Source organism: Macrotis lagotis, chromosome 2 (genome assembly GCF_037893015.1).
Source record: "Macrotis lagotis isolate mMagLag1 chromosome 2, bilby.v1.9.chrom.fasta, whole genome shotgun sequence".
NCBI lineage: Eukaryota > Metazoa > Chordata > Mammalia > Peramelemorphia > Peramelidae > Macrotis > Macrotis lagotis.
The window spans coordinates 128,488,487-128,507,223 of record NC_133659.1 but is presented as its reverse complement, the minus strand read 5'-3'; the positions used below and the strand labels follow the sequence as shown (position 1 = coordinate 128,507,223).

The window sequence follows — 18,737 nt, the reverse complement described above, 5'->3', positions numbered from 1 at the left end:
ATTTCTGATAGGTTTGTTATTGATATAATTAATTATAACTAACAGTTTTCCTAATATAGAACCAACCCTGCATTCCTGGGATAAATCCTTTTTGGTCATAATGTATTATTCTAGTGATAACTTGCTGTAAATCATTTTGCTAAGATTTTATTTGAGATTTTTGCATCTATATTCATCAGGGAGACAAGTCTATAATTTTCTTTTTCTCTTTTAACTCTTCCTGGGTTAGGTAACAGCACCATATTGGTGTCATAGAAAGAGTTAGGCAGAGTTCCATCTTCATCTATTTTTCTAAAGAGTTTATATAGAATTGGAACCAATTGTTCCTTAAATGTCTGATAGAATTTACTTGTGAATCTATCTGACCCTGGAGATTTTTTCTTAGGGAGTTCAATGATTTGTTGAATTTTTTTTTCCATGATAGGGTAATTTAGGTATTTGATTTCCTCTTCATTTAACCTGAGCAACATATTTTTGTAAATATTCATCTTAGATTTCATTTAGATTATCAAATTTATTGGCATAGAGTTGGGCAAAATAATTCCAAATTATTACTTTTGTTTCCTCCTCATTGGTGGTGAGTTCACCTTTTTCATTTATGACATTAGCAATTTGTTTTTCTTCTTTCTTTTTGATCAGATTAACCAGAGGTTTATCAATTTTATTGATTTTTTTCATAAAACCAACTCTTCGTTTTATTAGTTGTTTTCTTGCTTTCAGTTTTATTAGTTTCTCCGTTAATTTTTAGAATTCTAATTTAGTATTTATTTGGGGGGTTTTAATTTGTTCTTTCTCTAATTTTTTTAGTTGAATATTTAGTTCATTGATTTCCTCTTTCTCAAATTTATTCATGTAAGTCTTTAAGGATATAATATATCCCAACAGCTGCCTTGGCTATATCCCATAAGTTTTGCCATGTTGTTTCATTATTATCATTGTCTAGGATGAAATAATTAACTTTTTATAATTTGTTGTTTGATTCACTCATTCTTTAAAGTGAAGTTATTTAGTTTCCAATTTGTTTTGGGTCTGTATCTCCCTGGCCCAATATTGCATGTGATTTTTTTATTGCATTATGATCTGAGAAAGATGTATTCACTACTTCTGCCTTTCTGCAGTTGATTATTAGGTCTTAACATATGTATTTTAATCAGGAATCATGAATTATTTTCCTTTTCAAATTCATTGTCCCTTTTATATGTGTTTTTCTAATAGTTTCTATTGTAGTTTTGCATTTCAGGCTGATTAACCTAAAATTTATTTTCATAGAAGAGATTTATTGTTATTCAATGAAGAAATAGATGTTTTCAAATTATAATTTTATTTTTCCACTTGGTTATATTCAGTTGTTTATGTCAAATATCAGGTTTTAGGAACACTTTGGAAAGACAGTGAAAAGTTAAAAATGGTTAGAGCAGGGTCTGTTTCTCCAAGATCAAATATAAAACCCTCTGTTTGACATTCAAAGTGTTTCATAACTTATTTCCTTCCCAGTCTTCTAAAACATGATTTATGTGGTGCTAAATGCATTGTAGTTTTGAACGTTGCATATTATTTTCTAATTTATGTTGCCTCTGCCTTGTAGCATGAATAGTTTGGGGATCATTGATGGAAGTACCCTCATTTCTCAGATCTCCTTCCTATTTAAACCCACTATTTTTAAACCCATACTTGTAAGACAACTGGTTAAGCAAAATCAATTCATTCAAGGGTTCTACTCATTTAATAACATTCTCTGTTCTTTGGTACCAGAAAATGGTTTTTATGATTGAGATTGATCTTCCTTTCAGTGTTAATTTATTGTAGCCATTTTTGAATAATTTCTCCTTATTTCATTCTCATTTCATTTAAACCTTCCCTGTTTTCTCTTTATTTCTTCTGTTTATCATTCAACAATATCTTACTGCATTGATATGTTACAATTTGTTTAGTAATTCCCCAAATGATGAACATATATTTTGTTTCTATAAAAAGTGCCGTTATAAATAGACATAAATGTGGCCTTCATTTCTTGGGTACTACTAAGTAATTTTTCCATGCATTGTCTTAATCTGCTTCTTTGACCCTGTTCCATTACTGTTAGTTCTCTAAAAGAGAAGTCTTAAACCCTTTGAATAATCAAAGATGACTTTCTTGTTCTTTAGGTGTTTTCTTCTCTGTGCTAAATATCTCTAATTTTTTTTTTTTCCAATTGAACTTCATGTTGTAGAATCTTGAGGCCTTTCACCATGCTGTTTAACCCTACTCAGTCAACAAGCATTGTGTCTTCTATTTTCCAGCCACTGTATTGTATTGGGGGGATACAAAGAAAGGTAAAAGACAGTTGTTTCTCTCTGGGAGTTCACAGTTTAATGGGAGAGACATGATGAAAACACCTGTGTACAAACGGATATACATAGAATAATTGGAGGTAATCAGTAGAAAGGGAAAGCACTAGTATTAAGTGGGATCTGGGAGGGGTTTTGCTTAACAGCTGGGATTTTAGCTGGGACTTGAGGGAGTCCGGGAGGAAGAGATGAGGGGAGAGTATTCAGTAAGGAGAGCAACCAGTGAAAATACACTGAATATGGAGATTGTTGCTGTCTGTTGATGGACCTTCATTCTTGAAGAGGACTATGACAACAGAAAAATGATGCCATGATGTGCAGGTAGATTGGATTTAAATGAAGGAGGACTGTGCAAAGTCTGCTTCACTTTCTCCTTTGGAGCCATCTGAGTCCAGTGGCCAGAAGCCATTGTCAATGTACATCACAAGTTATGTGGTAGTAATGTTTAAGAACACTGGGGGGGGGGGGGGGTTAGGTTGTGAAGGGCTTTTAATACCAAACAGGATTTTGTATTTGATCGTGAAGTATCAAATTCCTACTTAAGATACTTTGGCTTTTCTAGTGTTTTTCTTTTCTATGTCTTGCTTAATTGGCATAGACAATTGAAAATAATAATCCAGGTGTGATCTGATCAGAAAAAAGTACAGTGGGACTGTAAACTCTGGGCCTGAGTACTATATTTATCTTCATATTAGCTCTTTTGTCTGTCTTAATATTTATCATTGACTCATCTATATGGCAATCTAGTAATAGCTCCAGATCTTTTTCATATGAACTGTTGTCTAGCCACACTTTCCCTATATTGTAGTTGATGACGTTATTTGAGTGCAACTGTCTTTTTACATTTGTCTGTATTAAATTTTATTTAATTTGATCTATCATTCTAGTCTATTTTGGATCTTGAATCTGTCTCCAGTGTATTAGCTCTACCTTCATAGATGATGATAAAAGCATTTCATTTTTCCTTTTATTGTTTTTATCTACTTTGTATACAAGACACCAGGGACAGAATCTGGGGCCATGACATACTGCTAGTGTCAAGTTAAGAGACAGCATATAGATTTAGAAAACTATAGATTTAGAAAACTATAAATTAACAGCCCTTCACAACCTATTCCCCTCCTCACTTTCTGGTATTCTTAAATATTACTCCCCACCATGTACCTCGTGATGTACACTGACATTGGCTTTCTTGCTATTCCTTGAACAAGATACTGCATGCTTTTACTTCCTCTTCTCTCCTTCCTCACTGTTGCACCTCCTCCCTTTTCCTCACTTGTTTCACCCTTCTCTTCCCCCCTCCCCCTTACTTAACCTCAATCCCTGAATGGTCATTGCTTCAGTCAGACTGAGACTTGTTAAAGATTTTAAGCTTAAAAGTTCTCTCATTGCATCCAGGACCATCTCTAGTTGTCCCAGTTATATCTGACCACTGGACTCAGATGGCTCCAAAGGAAAAAAATGAGGCCAGTAATTTTGCACAGTCCTCTTTCATTTAAATCGAATCCACCAGTGTATCATGGCATCCCTTTTCTGTTGTCATAGTCCTCTTCAGGAACGAAGGAAAAACAATGGAAACTTGTTAACACTGGGGAGTTTTGCAGACTATGAATGAGAGATCACTTCCAAGGTGGCATGGATCAATTAATGATTACTGTTTGATCTATCATTTTAATCAGTTCCAAATCCACTAAGTCTAATATGCATATTACCAACTTTTCCACAGGAGAAGCATGAGAAATTTTATGAATATTTTACAAAATTTTAGGTAACTACAACTACAGTATTCCTTTATTAATTTATTAACCCCTGTTTCAAAGGGAAATGAAATTTAAGTTTGACATGTTCTATTTTTGTTGAAGAAAATTCTGGTTTTGTGATCATCACTTCCCTCTTCCCTCATTCCTGTCTTTTAATAAGACATTCTAGAATTTGCCCACAGTTGAACTCAAGTATACTGCCAATCATTTTCAGGCTCTGCTTTCTTCATTTAATTGAAACTTGGAACACTTGCTCTTCTAGTTCCATTGTTTTCCCCAGTGCTTCATTGATTATATCACATTTGCCAGTTCTTTTGGTATCCTGGGAGGTAGTTTGTGTGGACTTGGTGATTTGAACTCATCAAGGATACTAAAAGATTCTCTTTTATCTTAATTGTTAATTCAGGTCCTCGTTAGCTATTTTTGATTTGTTCTCCTAGTTCTAAAATCATTCATGTTTTTCGAGGCAAATGGGGTTAAGTGGCTTGCCCAAGGCCACACAGCTAGGTGATTAAGTGTCTGAGACCTGATTTGAACCCAGGCACTGCTGACTCCAGGGCCAGTGCTTTATCCACTATGCCACCTAGCCGCCCCTCATTCATTCTTCTTAACAGAAAAAAGCAAATTAAGAGTTAAGAGTCACTCTGTTGCCCGTTATGATTGTTCCTTCTAGCCTGAGCAGCAATCTTGGTCTTTTAACAAGAAACATGAAATCCACTAGTGTGCTATTCAACCTAGATTTATATACTATTTGAAAACTTGTATTGGAATCAGTAGTTTCTCCCCTAATGTTGTTGAAAATGTTTTTGTCCTTAATCTCTTTGCTTTTATAATGCAAAGCATTTGTTTCTAAGTTCTCCAGGAATATTTTTACAATTAGTAGAAAATTATTGAATTTTTCATAATAGTGTCTAGGATTATTATACTAGACTTGCATCTCATAACTCCATTTAGCTTAGTTTTTGTCTAGGAAATTGATTTGTCATTATATTCTTTTGGAATAATGGAGGTTGTTAAACCCTCAATTTAGCACAAAAAAAGGTGAACTTTGAGTTAATTTAGCAAATTATTTATAAAGATTAGATTGAGAATCATTTTGTAGTTTTAAAAAAATCTATCTCATGGACTGTTTTGACTAAAAAATTGCCTAGTAACCAAGCCTTCTGGAAATGACCCTCTTGTTACTTAGACTAATCTACTTTTCAGATGGAAGACAGTTGATTGCTGGGCATGAAAGCTTTCCTTTTCAGATCTTGGACGATGCTGGCATAGACTTTAAGAACCCCAGGATCACTTTTATCGGAAGTAGGACAAACTTAACAGAAAGCATGAGACCTAATTAAGGTGGATCATCCAAAAGAGTATTTCAAAATACAAGAGAATGGACTATAGCTAAATAAATATACAATAGAATAGATTTTCCATTATTTCTGTGGTGAACATTTCTTCTCATGCATGATGATGAAACCTCTGCATTTAGTTTCTACTCTCATTGCATATCTGTTTTACTATATAGAAAAATGGACATGCACTTTAAGATAAAGAAAAGTCTGTCTGATTAATTATATTCGGAAGAAATCCCTGTTGGAGGCAACACAATTTTGAGGGTATTTTTTTTAAGAAAGATTTTATTTATTTTGAGTTTTACACCCCCCCCCCCCATTCTTGCTTCCCTCCTCCCACCCCTCACAGAAGTCATTCTGTTAGTCTTTACATTGGTTCCATGTTATAAATTGATCTCAGTTGAATGCGGATAGAGAAATATCCTTAAGGAAGAAAAATAAAGTATGAAATAATAAAATTACAAAATAATATAGTGGTTTTTTTTCCCCCTAATTTGACGGTAATAGTCTTTGGTCTTTGTTCAAAGTCCATATTTCTCTGGATACAGATGGTATTCTCCATTGCAGATGGCACCAAATTGTCCCTGGTTGTTTGCACTGATGGAATGAGCAAGTCCATCAAGGTTGATCATCACCTCCATGTTGCTGTTAGAGTGTACAGTGTTTTCTGGTTCTGCTCATCTTGCTCACCATCAGTTCATTCCAGGCTTCTCTGAATCCCCATCCCTCCTGGTTTCTAATAGAACAATAGTGTTCCATGACATACATATACCACAGTTTATTAAGCTATTCCCCAATTGGAGGACATTCACTTAATTTTCAATTTTTTGCCACCATAAATAGGACTGCCATAAATATTTTTGTACAAGTGATGTTTTTTATCCTTTTTCGTAATCTCTTCAGGGTATAGACCCAGTAGTAGTATTGCTGGATCAAAAGGTATGCACATTTTTATTGCCCTTTGGGCATAATTCCAAATTGCTCTCCAGAAAGTTGGATGAGTTCACAACTCCACCAACAATGTATTAGTGTCCCAGATTTCCCACATCCCTTCCAACATTGATCATTGTCTTTTCTGGTCATATTGGCCAGTCTGGGAGGTGTGAGGTGGTATCTCAGAGATGCTCTAATAAGTTATGATTTGGAGCAATTTTTCATGACTATGGATTGCTTTGATTTCCTCAGCTGTAAATTGCCTTTGCATATCCTTTGACCATTTGTCTATTGGATAACTTGTTTTTTTGAAAATTTGACTGTCCTCTGTATATTTTAGAAATGAGTCCTTTGTCAGAAATACTAGTTGCAAAAATTATTTCCCAGTTCGCTACATTTCTTTTGATCTTACATGGTTTTGTCTGTACAAAAGCTTTTTAATTTAATATAGTCAAAATTATTTAGTTTGTTTTGAATAATGTTCTCTATCTCTTTCTTGGTCATAAACTGTTTCCCTTTCTGTAAATCTGACAGGTAAACTACTCCTTGATCTTCTAGTTTGCTTATAATACTGTTTTTTATGTCTAAATCCTGTATCCATTTGGATCTTATCTTGCTATAGGGTGTGAGGTGTTGGTCTAATCTAAGTTTCTTCCATACTAACTTCCAATTTTCCCAACAGTTTTTATCGAAGAGAAAGTTTTTATCCCAATAGTTTTGGTTTTTATCAAAGAGCAGATTACTATAATCATTTCCTACTATTGCACTTAGTCTATTCCACTGATCCACCACTCTATTTCTTAGCCAATACAGATGGTTTTGATGACTGCTTTATGATACCATTTTAGATCTGGTAAGGCTAAGCTGCCTTCTTTTGCACTTATTTTCATTGAATCCCTGGAAATTCTTGACTTTTTATTTCTCCATATAAATTTACTTATAACTTTTCCTAACTCATTAAAGTAGTATTTTGGAATTTTGATTGGTAGGGTGCTAAACAAGTAGTTTTGTTTTGGTAGAATTGTCATTTTTATTATATTAGCTTGACCTATCCATGAACAGTTGATGTTTGTCCAGGTATTTAAATCTGATTTTATTTCCATGGGAAGAGTTTTGTAAATTGTTTTCAAAAGTTTTTTGAGTCTGCCTTGCAAGATGGACTCCCAGGTATTTTATTTTGTCTGAGTTTACTTTGAATGGGATTTCTCTTTCTAGCTCTTTCTGCTGTATCTTACTAGTCATATATAGAAATGTTGAGGATTTATGAGGGTTTATTTTATATCCTGCAACTTTACTAAAGTTGCTAATTATTTTTAGTAGTTTTTTTAGATGATTTTTTGGGATTCTCTAAGCATGCCATCATGTCATCTTTTTTTTTAAGGTTTTTTTTTTTTGCAAGGCAAATGGGATTAAGTGGCTTGCCCAAGGCCACACAGCTAGGTAATTATTGAGTGTCTGAGACCAGAGTTGAACCCAGGTACTCCTGACTCCAAGGCTGGTGCTTTATCCACTATGCCACCTAGCCGCCCCTCATCATGTCATCTTTTAAAGAGTGCGAGTTTTGTCTTTTCCTTCCTTATTCTAATTCTTTCAATTTTTTTTTCTTATTGCTGAAGCTAACATTTCTAATATATTGAATAGTAGTGGTGTTAATGGGCATCTTATTGGGAATGCCTCTAGCCTATCCCCATTACATATAATGCTTGTTGATGGTTTCAAATAGATACTGCTTATTATTCTAAGGAACAAACCATTTATTCCTACACTTTCTAGTGTTTTTTTAATTAGGAATGGGTGCTGTATTTTGTCAAAAGCTTTTTCAGCATCTATTGATATGATCATATGATTTCTGATAGGTATGTTATTGATTGAATTAATTATACTAACAGTTTTCCTAATGTTGAACCAACCCTGCATTCCTGGGATAAATCTTGAGGGTATTTTTTAAAGACTGGTTTTAATATATTAAAAAGAGGGGAAAATTCCATAAGAAAGGACAAATAGATTGTTATTGTCCAAAAGGAATATGACCAACAGACACCATTTGTATGACTTAATTGCTTTTTTAAAAGTAAATTTTTATTAATATCTTTATTTTACACGATCTATAATTCCTATTGTAGTACCCCCCCCATGCATCCCAAACCGAGCCATTTTTTATACTATTTTTTTAAATTAAGCAATGGGGTTAAAGTGACTTGCCCAGGGTCACACTGCTAGGTAATATTTAAGTGTCTTAGGATGGATTTGAACTCAGGTCTTGACTCCAAGACCAGTGCTCTAGCCACTGTGCCACCTGACTGCCTTCTTCTTAATAATAATTTTTAAAATGAAAGAAGGAAATAAGCACTAAATTATAAAAACTCCTCTTGATAGTCTTGATCTTAGAAAACTTTATAGGGACAAAGAAAACCTTTATCTTAGAAAACCATGCTAGTTCATGTGTCAGGGACAACTAGGTAGAGAGAAAAATCTGCTAACAAGCAATTATTTTTCTCAAAGCCCTAAGCTTTGAGAATACAAAGAAAGACAAAATAACCAAACTGTCCTAATGGAATACATGTTCTAATGGAGGAGGGAGAAAACAGCAAGCAGTTTACATAAAATATATATACAAAATAGATAGATTGCAATCTCAGAGGGAAGGCAGAGGAAAGGCCTGAGGGATGATTAGGAAAGGAAAGACCTCCAGTAGATGAGATTTGAGTTGAGACTTGAAAGAAACTAGGGAAGCCAAGTGGTAGACATGAGGAGAGCAGAGCTTTCCCAGCATGGGGGACAATAAATGGGATGCTGTTGAGTGAAATGTAGTGTGCAGAGAACAGCATGGAGGCTGATGAAGCTGGATTATAAGAATGCTTAGGAAGGGAATATAATGGAGGAAGATTGGAAGGAGTCACTTGTGAGGGGCTTTAAATGCCCAAAGTAAAAAAGGACTTTATATTTGATTCTTAAGATAATAGGGAGGCAATGGACTTTGCTAAGTAGTGAGATAACATTAAAAAGATCATAGTTTTAGTTGAATTTGAGGATCATTTGGAGTAGACTCTTAGGAGATCAATTAAAAAGCTATTGTAAGAAGTGATGAACTAGGTTTGTGGTTGTGAGTGGAGAGAGACAAATGCAATACACATGCACACACAAGAAATACTGAAAAGGTAGAAATGACTAGATTTGACCACAGATGGTACATGTAGAATGATTGCAAGTGAAGAATCAAAGATGACACATGATTTCGATTTTGGATTTTTGATGGTGCCCTTGATAGTAATGTGGAAATTTGGAGGAGAGAAAAGGTTTTTTGGAAAAAACCAAGAAATTTTGTTTGGCACTTGTTGAGTTTGAGAGGTCCAGAGAAGATCCAATTTGAGAGAGTCAAGGCCATTGGAGTTGGCAATTTAAAATTTATTGATAACTTTGGAGAGACCAATTTTAGTGAAATGGCAAGGTCAGAAGTTGTTAGAGGTTAAGAAGAATGAGAGAAGAGAAAGTGGAGGCACCTATTATAGATGACCTCTTTAAGGAATTTAGCTGCAAAAATTGGAGGATGTAAAGATCAAGGTTTTTTTTTTTGTGTGTGTGTGTGTGTGGGAATTGATGAAGAGGAAGCATGAGCCTGGTCATAGGTATGAAGGAAAGAGCCAAAAGACAGGGAGAAAATGAAAATAAGTATACCTAAAAATCACCTTCACTTAAATTCAGTACAGAACTAGATCTGCATTCTAATTGATAACCAACTAGACAGACTTAGTTCATGACTGCTCTTTCATTTCTTTTTTATATATATTTTAAGTATTAATACCACAATTGTTCTGTTCTCTTACTTTACTTTGTTATTACTATTTGTTAGACTATGTACTCATCTTCTCTGAGGTGAGTCAACTCTGCTATACAGTGTCATCCTTTCCAGGGCCAGAGCTGCCCTCCTACCTATATGATCTCTCTGTTAAAATCTAGTGATCTGATCACCTCCTTTGTATAAAGCCCAGGGCTTAGTCAGTGGCATACAATTTGTGTGAAGGTTCTGTGAAATAAATCTAGTGATTAGCAGCATCAAAAGAAAAGTAATAGAATAATAAGAATTATTTGGAATGAATTAAAAGTGAATTAAGTGGCAATAATACAAAGTATCAGTATCTAACTTCTCTACAAATATTAGATCTGTCACAGGTGGATTTTATATCTTGAATAATTTTCTTTTTATTACATAAATATTCTTGAATAATTTTCTTAATGTAATTAATGATTCATAAATCTAACACTGACAGCTGGAACACAGCCCGTCGACACTATTGAAATGATGTTTTCTGTACCAGGTAGACACGTAAAGCTTGAGTAACCAATTCTACCAGGGGTGACTAATGAAGTACATTGTCCAGTTTCTACCAGACTAAATTAGATTAGCAATGCACTACAGTGATTGTAGGAAGTAGTTCAAGAAGAAGTTTATGTAAGTCTTAGAGTCAGGAAGGAAGAAAACAAGCATTTATTAAATGCCTACTATGTGCTTTGTGAATATTATCTCATTGCATTATAACAATAACCTTGCTATTATTGTCATTTTGCAGTTGATTAAATCAGACTTGACAGAAGTTAAGTGACTTACTCTGGATCACACAACTCATTTTCCTGACAACTGGTCCAGTGCCCTTTCTGTAAGCCACCTAGAATCTTCCAGTCAGAGGAACCTAGGTTCAAATCTTTACTCAAATACTTATTAGTGTCATCAATGGGCAAGCCATTTAACCTCAGTAGCTTCAGTTTCTTTATCTGTAAAATGAGAACGTGTACTATCTGTCTTAGTCATTGCCAGAAAATTACTTTTTATACTATTTAAATGTAATCTATTATAATTTACTAGCAGTTGAAAGAAAATGGCATTTAGCAGTCAGAAATCAGTGAATTTTTTATTTTAATGTAGATGTCTGTTTCTAAAAGACCATGGAAGCCTGGCTTATTGTAATGTAGACCAAAGGCACATCGGTTAACCTTTAAGCAATCGGACAAAAGATCTTATATTGGTTGTTTTAGTATCATATAATTACCCACACTATCAGAAAACCTAGTCTTTTCCCTTCCCTTCCCCCTCCATTTGGTGTTTAATCATTTACTTGACTCACGTAAAAAGTGTGACTACTTATTAAATAAACATACCTGAACCTGTACATCCAAATGACTGTTGGCCTTCCAAGTAGTCACTTGGTGAGGAGGCAAGTGTTTTTCCATTGTTGTTGTCATTGCTCAGAATGTTTGGAACATCTTTTTTAAAACAGAGTTTTATGCCTTTTTTTATCATAGTGATTTTTAGGGTATATATATATATATATATATATATATATATATATATATGTATATATATATTCTCCATTCCTCAAAATAGTCTAGATATATGTAAATATGTCCATTTTCTACTGAACTGAACTTTCCCTTGTCCCAAAGAAAAAAAAAGTTAAACAAAAACCCCTGATAGAGTTACTGGGCCTGACAGAGTATTCAACTTTAGACCTTCCACTAACCTATTCCCAGGAGGGAGGTCTGTTTCACTATCTGTTTTCCTGGACCATTAATGGTTTTTCAGTTACTCAGAATTTGGCTTTCTTTTTACTGCATTTAATTCACTTAGTAGTAGAAACTCAGTCTTCAAATAGGTAAGAAAACTTGAGGTTTTAATGGAACTATGTATTTTGATTTACCCTACATTTTGGGAATAAATCATCTCTAAGAAAATTTTTTTTATACTTGATTTCTTTACGGATAACTGGGGGGGGAGGTTTGGGTGGATTTTTAAATAATTGACTGATCAAAAGGAAATGAGCTGCTGTTGATAATAGTTCAGGTTATTGTGGATTCAGATAGAGGACTTCCTAACTCCATGAATGTTGCATCATTTCCTTTTAGTCATTTATGGATAAGTGCCAGTGCATTTAAACTTGAGTATTTGTTCAGTAGCTGAGAAGGAAACACATACTTCATGTACTTTTAGGTAACTTATTAAATATTTTATCTAAGTTTTGTGATTTTTGTAGCAAAACACTGACAGCTAACACTGACAGAACTAAATATGCAATGTAAAATTGAAATTCATTTTTCTTTGGCCAGTTAAAATTTCAATGTAAGTTGCTTATCTAAACCTTTAAGTTTATTGTGTTTCTTTGCTGTGTCAGCCCTTGCATTGGTTGGTTAATCTTTGTTATTCTGTTAAGTGATTTTAGTTACTGATTTATGTTTTATGTAACAAGTTCAAGTGCTTTCTCTTTAGTTGGGAGCTCATACCCTGTATCTATAATGTAGCTGATCATGTGGAGAACTGGTAATTTGAAAACTTAAGTCTTAATTTTGAGAAATAGCTGACTTTGGGGGGTAACTTTTCAAAATGGTAGTACTTTGAAGGTTCAGATTTAATGTTTAAATTGAGTAAAGAAACTTGGTAATTATGCAGAGCAGTATTGCAACTAGCTTTTGACAAGTTGCATTTTTTTTGTCTTAAAATGTATTTGAAATGATGGTATTAAAGTTTAGTCTTTCCTACTCTTTTGCTCTGTGTTAATGTCAACATTCATTAAATTTCTATACTTATATAGTCTATATTTGAAATAAATACTTGCATATATGCCTGTATTTCACATACTGTACTTGGAATATTCTTTTCTTTTGTTTTTCAAGGCAGTAGGGTTCAGTGACTTGCCCAAGGTTATTAAGTATCTGAGGCTGAACTTGAACTCAGGTCCTCCTGACTCCAGGGCTGTGCTCTATCCATTAGTCTATTTAGCTGCCCCCCACATGCATCATCATCATCATTATTATTATCATTATTATCATTATTATTATTTTAAAATTTAAGGCAGTGGAGTTTGAATGACTTGCCCAAGGCCACACAGCTAGGTAATTATTAAGTGTCTGAGATTGGATTTGAACTCAGGTCCTCCTGACTCCAGGGCCAGTGCTCTTCTACTGTGCTACCTAGCTACCCCCACTTGCAATTTTACTAATTATATTTCTTTTGTACATTGTTCATTCATCTTTTCTATCTTTGCCCTAGTAATAATAGTTTACATTTCAGTAGGGCTTTTAAGGTTTCCAATGGTAATTTAGTGAAGTAAAGGTAGTAAAGGTATTATTTCCATTTTATAAATGATAAAGCTGCAACAGAGAGGTATGATTTGGGTAAAATCACAAAGCTAGTACATAAACATAGAGGTTCTGTTTTGAAGTGATATAATCTTTGCTTCCTGGCACTGTACTCTCTCTGTCTCTTCAACACTTGTCCATTCAGTAGTTGAAGGAGGACGGAATATCTAGTCTTTCCAGGGTACCACATTCTCTTCTATTCTGTGAGCAATATAAGAGTTGATGTCCACATGAGGAATTCAGCCTGGTATAATTTTGGAATTAGAACTAGTACTAGAAATAATTGGGGCAAATAATAAATTGATATTATTGGATCAAGTTGTGTAGTCATACTGTGTCATTTTCCTCATTAACATTTTTGCCTCCTTTACATTGGGTGAAAACAATTAAGGTTTGAAAAGTGCTTTAAGCTGGACTGTTGAAGATGGAATCAGAATTATAAAGTCACTATGAATTTTTAATAGAACTGCCTTCTAACTCCAGGTTAGTTTTTATTTTTTCATGAACAAAGCATTTTCCCTTTGGTTTTTCTCACCCCCCCCCCCCCGACTTTCCTATTTCATTGGCCATTTTTACTTTGGTTTTGATTTTTTACTAGACTGACAGTAATTGAGTTTTATCCCACCTTTGGATAATTTTCCTTCCTCTACCTTAATTCATTGAAAGAATTCCATACAAAAATGAGATTATCCCTGCCCTTACGGAACTTATGTTTTATGCCTACTACTGAAGTATTACAACATGTTCATAGAGAAGTAAACATGGGATATGTATACATACTGATGCATATGTATATATGTATATGTATGAGCATAGGTGCATATATTTGCACATACTCATAAGTATAAATAAATGCACATACACATATATCTCTAGACCTTTTTCATCCTCTTGGAATAGGTGGCAGTGAGCTTAATTTGGAAGGGGTATAGGGGTTTTTATGGGGTCAGAAGTGAGGGGAGAGAGAGTATTCAATATGGGGAAGATAATTGGGCAAAAGCAGGAACAATTGATAGGTAAATTTGACTGAAGCATAGTATGTGCAAAGGAAAGTAATGTATAGTCAGTCTGGAAATAAAGGTTTGAGCCAGTATGTGAAAGGGCTTTAAATGCTGAACAGAAGAGGTAACATATTGTCCTAGAATTAAAAAGAAGCTGCTAAACATTATTGAACAGGAGAGTGACATAGTTGGAACTATTCAACCTGTAATTTAGAAATAAGCTTTTGGCAATTGTGAGGAAGCATTGATGCAAGGCAACTTATTAGGAGTCCAAATGAAAGATGATGAAGGCTTGAATCAAGGTGATGGAGGGAAGTGTTTAGATATAAAATTTTTTGAGAAGGTTGAATTAATCAGATTTGGCAACTGACTATGAGAGATGAAAGAGAGGGAAATAAGACTTGTAGGTTAGAAATCTGAGTGATTGGGAGTCTAGCAGTGCTCTCAGAAGACAGTCTTATCCATCTTTAACTGCATAAGATCTGATGGTAGTTGTGATGGGGGGGAGGGCAGCTAGGTGATGAAGTGGTTAGAGCACCTGCTTGGAGTCAAGAGGATCTGAGTTCAAATGTAGCCTCAGACACTTAATACTTAGCTGTGTGACCTTGGGCAGGTCATTTAACTCCATTGCCTTGCAAAAACAAAAATCAAAAATTTAAAAGTTGGTGATAGATTTACTATTTAACCTGAAATCCTTCTACAGTAATCCATACATGAATCCTTGGTACAACAGTTGTTCTATACCTTCTATGTCCAAGATAATGGGAATACAAAAAAGACCAAAATGAGGCTGTTATTTCTTTTTGCTTTTTAAAGTTTGTTTATTTTTCCAAGTACTTGAGAGGCAGTATTTTTTTGAGAATTTTACATTCCACCATGATAAACAATATGAATACAAGTAAGTGTTATACAGGGAAAACTGGGGAAAGGTACGCTATCAATTGAGAGAATTAGGGAAGGTTTCACAGGGAAGGTGGCACCTGAACAGTCTTGAAGGAAGACAAAATTCTGAGAGGGGAAAAGGTGAGGCAGGAGGTCATTATCAAATTTAAAGTGGTCTAGTGGTCCAATATAATTAAATTTTATTGTTTGTTACTGGAGAGTAGCATGAATATAGCCAGAAAAGCAAATGGAAAGCCAGAATGATAACCCTAAATGCTAGACTGTAAAGCTCCTCTGATAGTTTTTTATCTGAGGTATGTCATGGTTAGACCTATGCCTTGGGATGATCATTTTGGTAGCTGTGTGAAGGAATAGAGGGGAGGCTAGAATCAGGAAGACTATAAGGTAGAGGTTGTTACAATAGTCCAGTCAGGAAATGATGAGAACTTCAGTTTGAATGTTGGCTTTATTATGGAAAGGAGAAGTGATGTGGAAATAAAACCTGAAAGTGTTAGTCATGTTTGGATATAGAAATAAAAGAGAGGAAAGAGTCTAGATAAATACTCCTGGGTGATTGGAAGAATGATGATGCTTTCAATAGAAACTTGGGAACAAGTAGACTTTTATATGATTAACAATAGTGCCACCTGTAATAGAGAAACGAAGGCATTTCTAATAAGATCGGGATAAGAATAAAGATGCTCACTGTCACCACTGTTATTTGATATAGTTCTAGAATACTAGGTATAGGAAATAAGATAAAAAAATGAAATCAAAGGAATATGTATAGGCAAATAAACAGCAAAATGACTTTTCTTTGTAGATGAAATAATGATTTATTTAGAGATTTCCTACGGAGGTTCAGCTACAACATTAATAGAAATAAAGATTGTAAAGTAATAGGGTATAAAATAAACTCACAAAATTGCCAACCGTTAGATTTCTCATTTATAAAAAAAACAACCCCCCCCAAAAGCCATAGAATTTTATGTCCCTTTTGATTTGCATTTATTCAAGATTGTTATCATAGGAATCATTTTGATAAAAATGTTTTCTTTTTTAAATTTTTTTTAAATTTAAGGCAACAGGGTTAAGTGACTTGCCCAAGGTCACACAACTAGGCAATTATTAAGTGTTTGAAGTCAGATTTGAACTCAGGTACTTCTGACTCCAGGACCAGCTCTCTATCCACTATGCCACCTAGTTGCCCAAAATGTTTTCTTTAAATGTAATTAAAAAGACTGCCTTGTTAAGGGCAAGAATTTATTATCTTCTAGGAGCTTAAATAAGATTTTATTATATTCAAAATTATCTTAGAATCTTAAGCTTTTGTTAAGCCTCATGGATAAAAATCTACATTTGTATTTTTTAGTGATTTCAAGGTAAAAGGCAAAAATATCTTGAATATGTTACTATCTTCATTATACCAAGATGATGCCAATAGCATTCCTATCTTTTTCTTAAGTGTGGTGGCCCCCTTTCATATTAGGTATGCAGAAAACTCTTTTGGTTAGTAGTGCCACTACTTGAAAGACTTGTTCACAGACATATCATTACAGATATGTAGTCTTGTGCTTTGGCTCCAAAAAAGTCATTCTATGATGGGTTATTGTTTGTTGAATTTAATTTTTCTTTTGTCACTTTTCATAGAGCTTTACAATTATTCAGTGTGTCTTAATTAGTCTTTATGTTTACCTTGCTTAATAGTTACCCTGCTTCAACCTCCTAACCTTTGGAGTGTTTTGCTGTTATCGGTCCTCTATTTGTATCCAAATTAGTACCAATTTTATTGTAACACAGGTGCTTTGTAAAAGTGCCCATACTATTCATGTGACATTATTCTTATTTGTGTGCAAAGGAAATCTTGGTTTGGAACAATAGACTTTTCAAATATGGTTTTGATTACATTCCTATTAATGTAATCGAAATGAGACAAAGCATAGCAAAACAAACATCAAACATGATAAAAGAAATAGACATTTTTTTTAGGTTTTTGCAAGGCAAATGGTGTTAAGTGGCTTGTCCAAGGCCACACAGCTAGGTAATTATTAAGTGTCTGAGGCTGGATTTGAACTCAGGTACTCCTGACTCCAGGGCTGGTGCTCTATCCACTGCACCACCTAGCCACCCCAGGAATAGACTTTTATACCCTTTTTAGTTCAGAGGTTACACAAATCATTTTTAGAATGTTACATAAATCATTTTAAACATGAAAAAGGAATACTATTTATAAAAATTATGTTCACTATTGTAATTCAGGCTACATTATAATTTTTCCTTTTTTTTTAGATGTTTCTTACGGTGTACCTTAGCAACAATGAACAGCACTTCACAGAAGTTCCAGTTACACCAGAAACAACATGCAGAGATGTGGTAGACCTATGTAAAGAGCCTGGAGAGAGTGACTGCCATTTAGCTGAAGTTTGGGGCAGTTCAGGTAATCTCATCTGATGGCTGTGTCAGCACCAACCTTTCTTACTTTAGGGAAGATGTAAGATTCTGTTTAAAAAGCACTCATCTTCAGCATTTGTAGAAAGAGTAGTAGGGTCAGGAGATGTCATTTTTAGTCCTGGCTCTAGCAATTGACACATCAGTGTATGATAAACATTTTTTGAAGCAGCATTGTCTTAAATCTTTGAAAGTCTACTCCCGATCTTTTAAATATGAGTTTTCAAAATTTTTCAAAATTTTTTGTTTTTTCTCCCCCTTTTCTCATGCTCTAAAACAGTACAAGGAAAATGTATGTATTATTAAATTATTTGGCTCAAATGGGGAGGTTTGAGGAAGAATGGAAAGGTTTGGAAAAGTCATTGGTGAGTGAGATAATTCATTTATTGGAGAAGTGTTAAAAAGTCACCTTACTGCAGTGAGAGCCCACTTGAGATTATGTGACACAATTTTGTAGTGAACCCAGTCAGCACATTTTCATTATTTTTTCCGTCTTCATTTGGCATGAGTATATGAGTAGAAGCAAAGACAGCTGATAGCCGGAGTGATTCAAGTCTGGGCCTTGACGGGTAGAGATCAGCTAGAAAATAAGATGGCAAGTGACTTAGAGAAGAGGATAATGAAGAATTGAACTAGGTGAGGGGAAGATCCCTAGAGTTCTTGATCAGGGAAGGGAATCTGGGTAGACCTGCTATGTTGCTATTCCTCGGTCTGCTTAGATCCCTTCCCTGATCAAGAACTTTCGGTGATTCCCTCTTGTCTTTAAGATGAAATGTAAATTCTTCTACTTGGCTTTTAAAGCCCTTTACAATCTGTTTCCAGGCTACGTTTCTAGAGTTATTTCATAAGATAATGGATTATAGATCTGGAAGGACTTGAGAATTCATCTTTTTCAGTCCTTTTTATAACTGAGTA

At 34.4% G+C, this 18,737-nt stretch overlaps 1 protein-coding gene across 5 annotated transcripts in view; it reads left to right on the top strand.

The window, feature by feature from the left end:
• Window positions 1-18,737, top strand: part of TP53BP2 (tumor protein p53 binding protein 2) — a 98,354-nt gene that overhangs the window by 28,177 nt on the left and 51,440 nt on the right. For 4 of the 5 annotated variants that reach the window (XM_074222770.1, XM_074222773.1, XM_074222771.1 and 1 more), the window contains exon 2: window positions 17,664-17,811. In XM_074222770.1, coding sequence (XP_074078871.1) covers window positions 17,664-17,811 — 148 coding nt within the window. Of the gene's footprint in view, window positions 1-11,729; window positions 13,975-17,663; window positions 17,812-18,737 lie in introns of those variants that run through there. The other variant, XM_074222772.1, reaches the window with a different exon arrangement.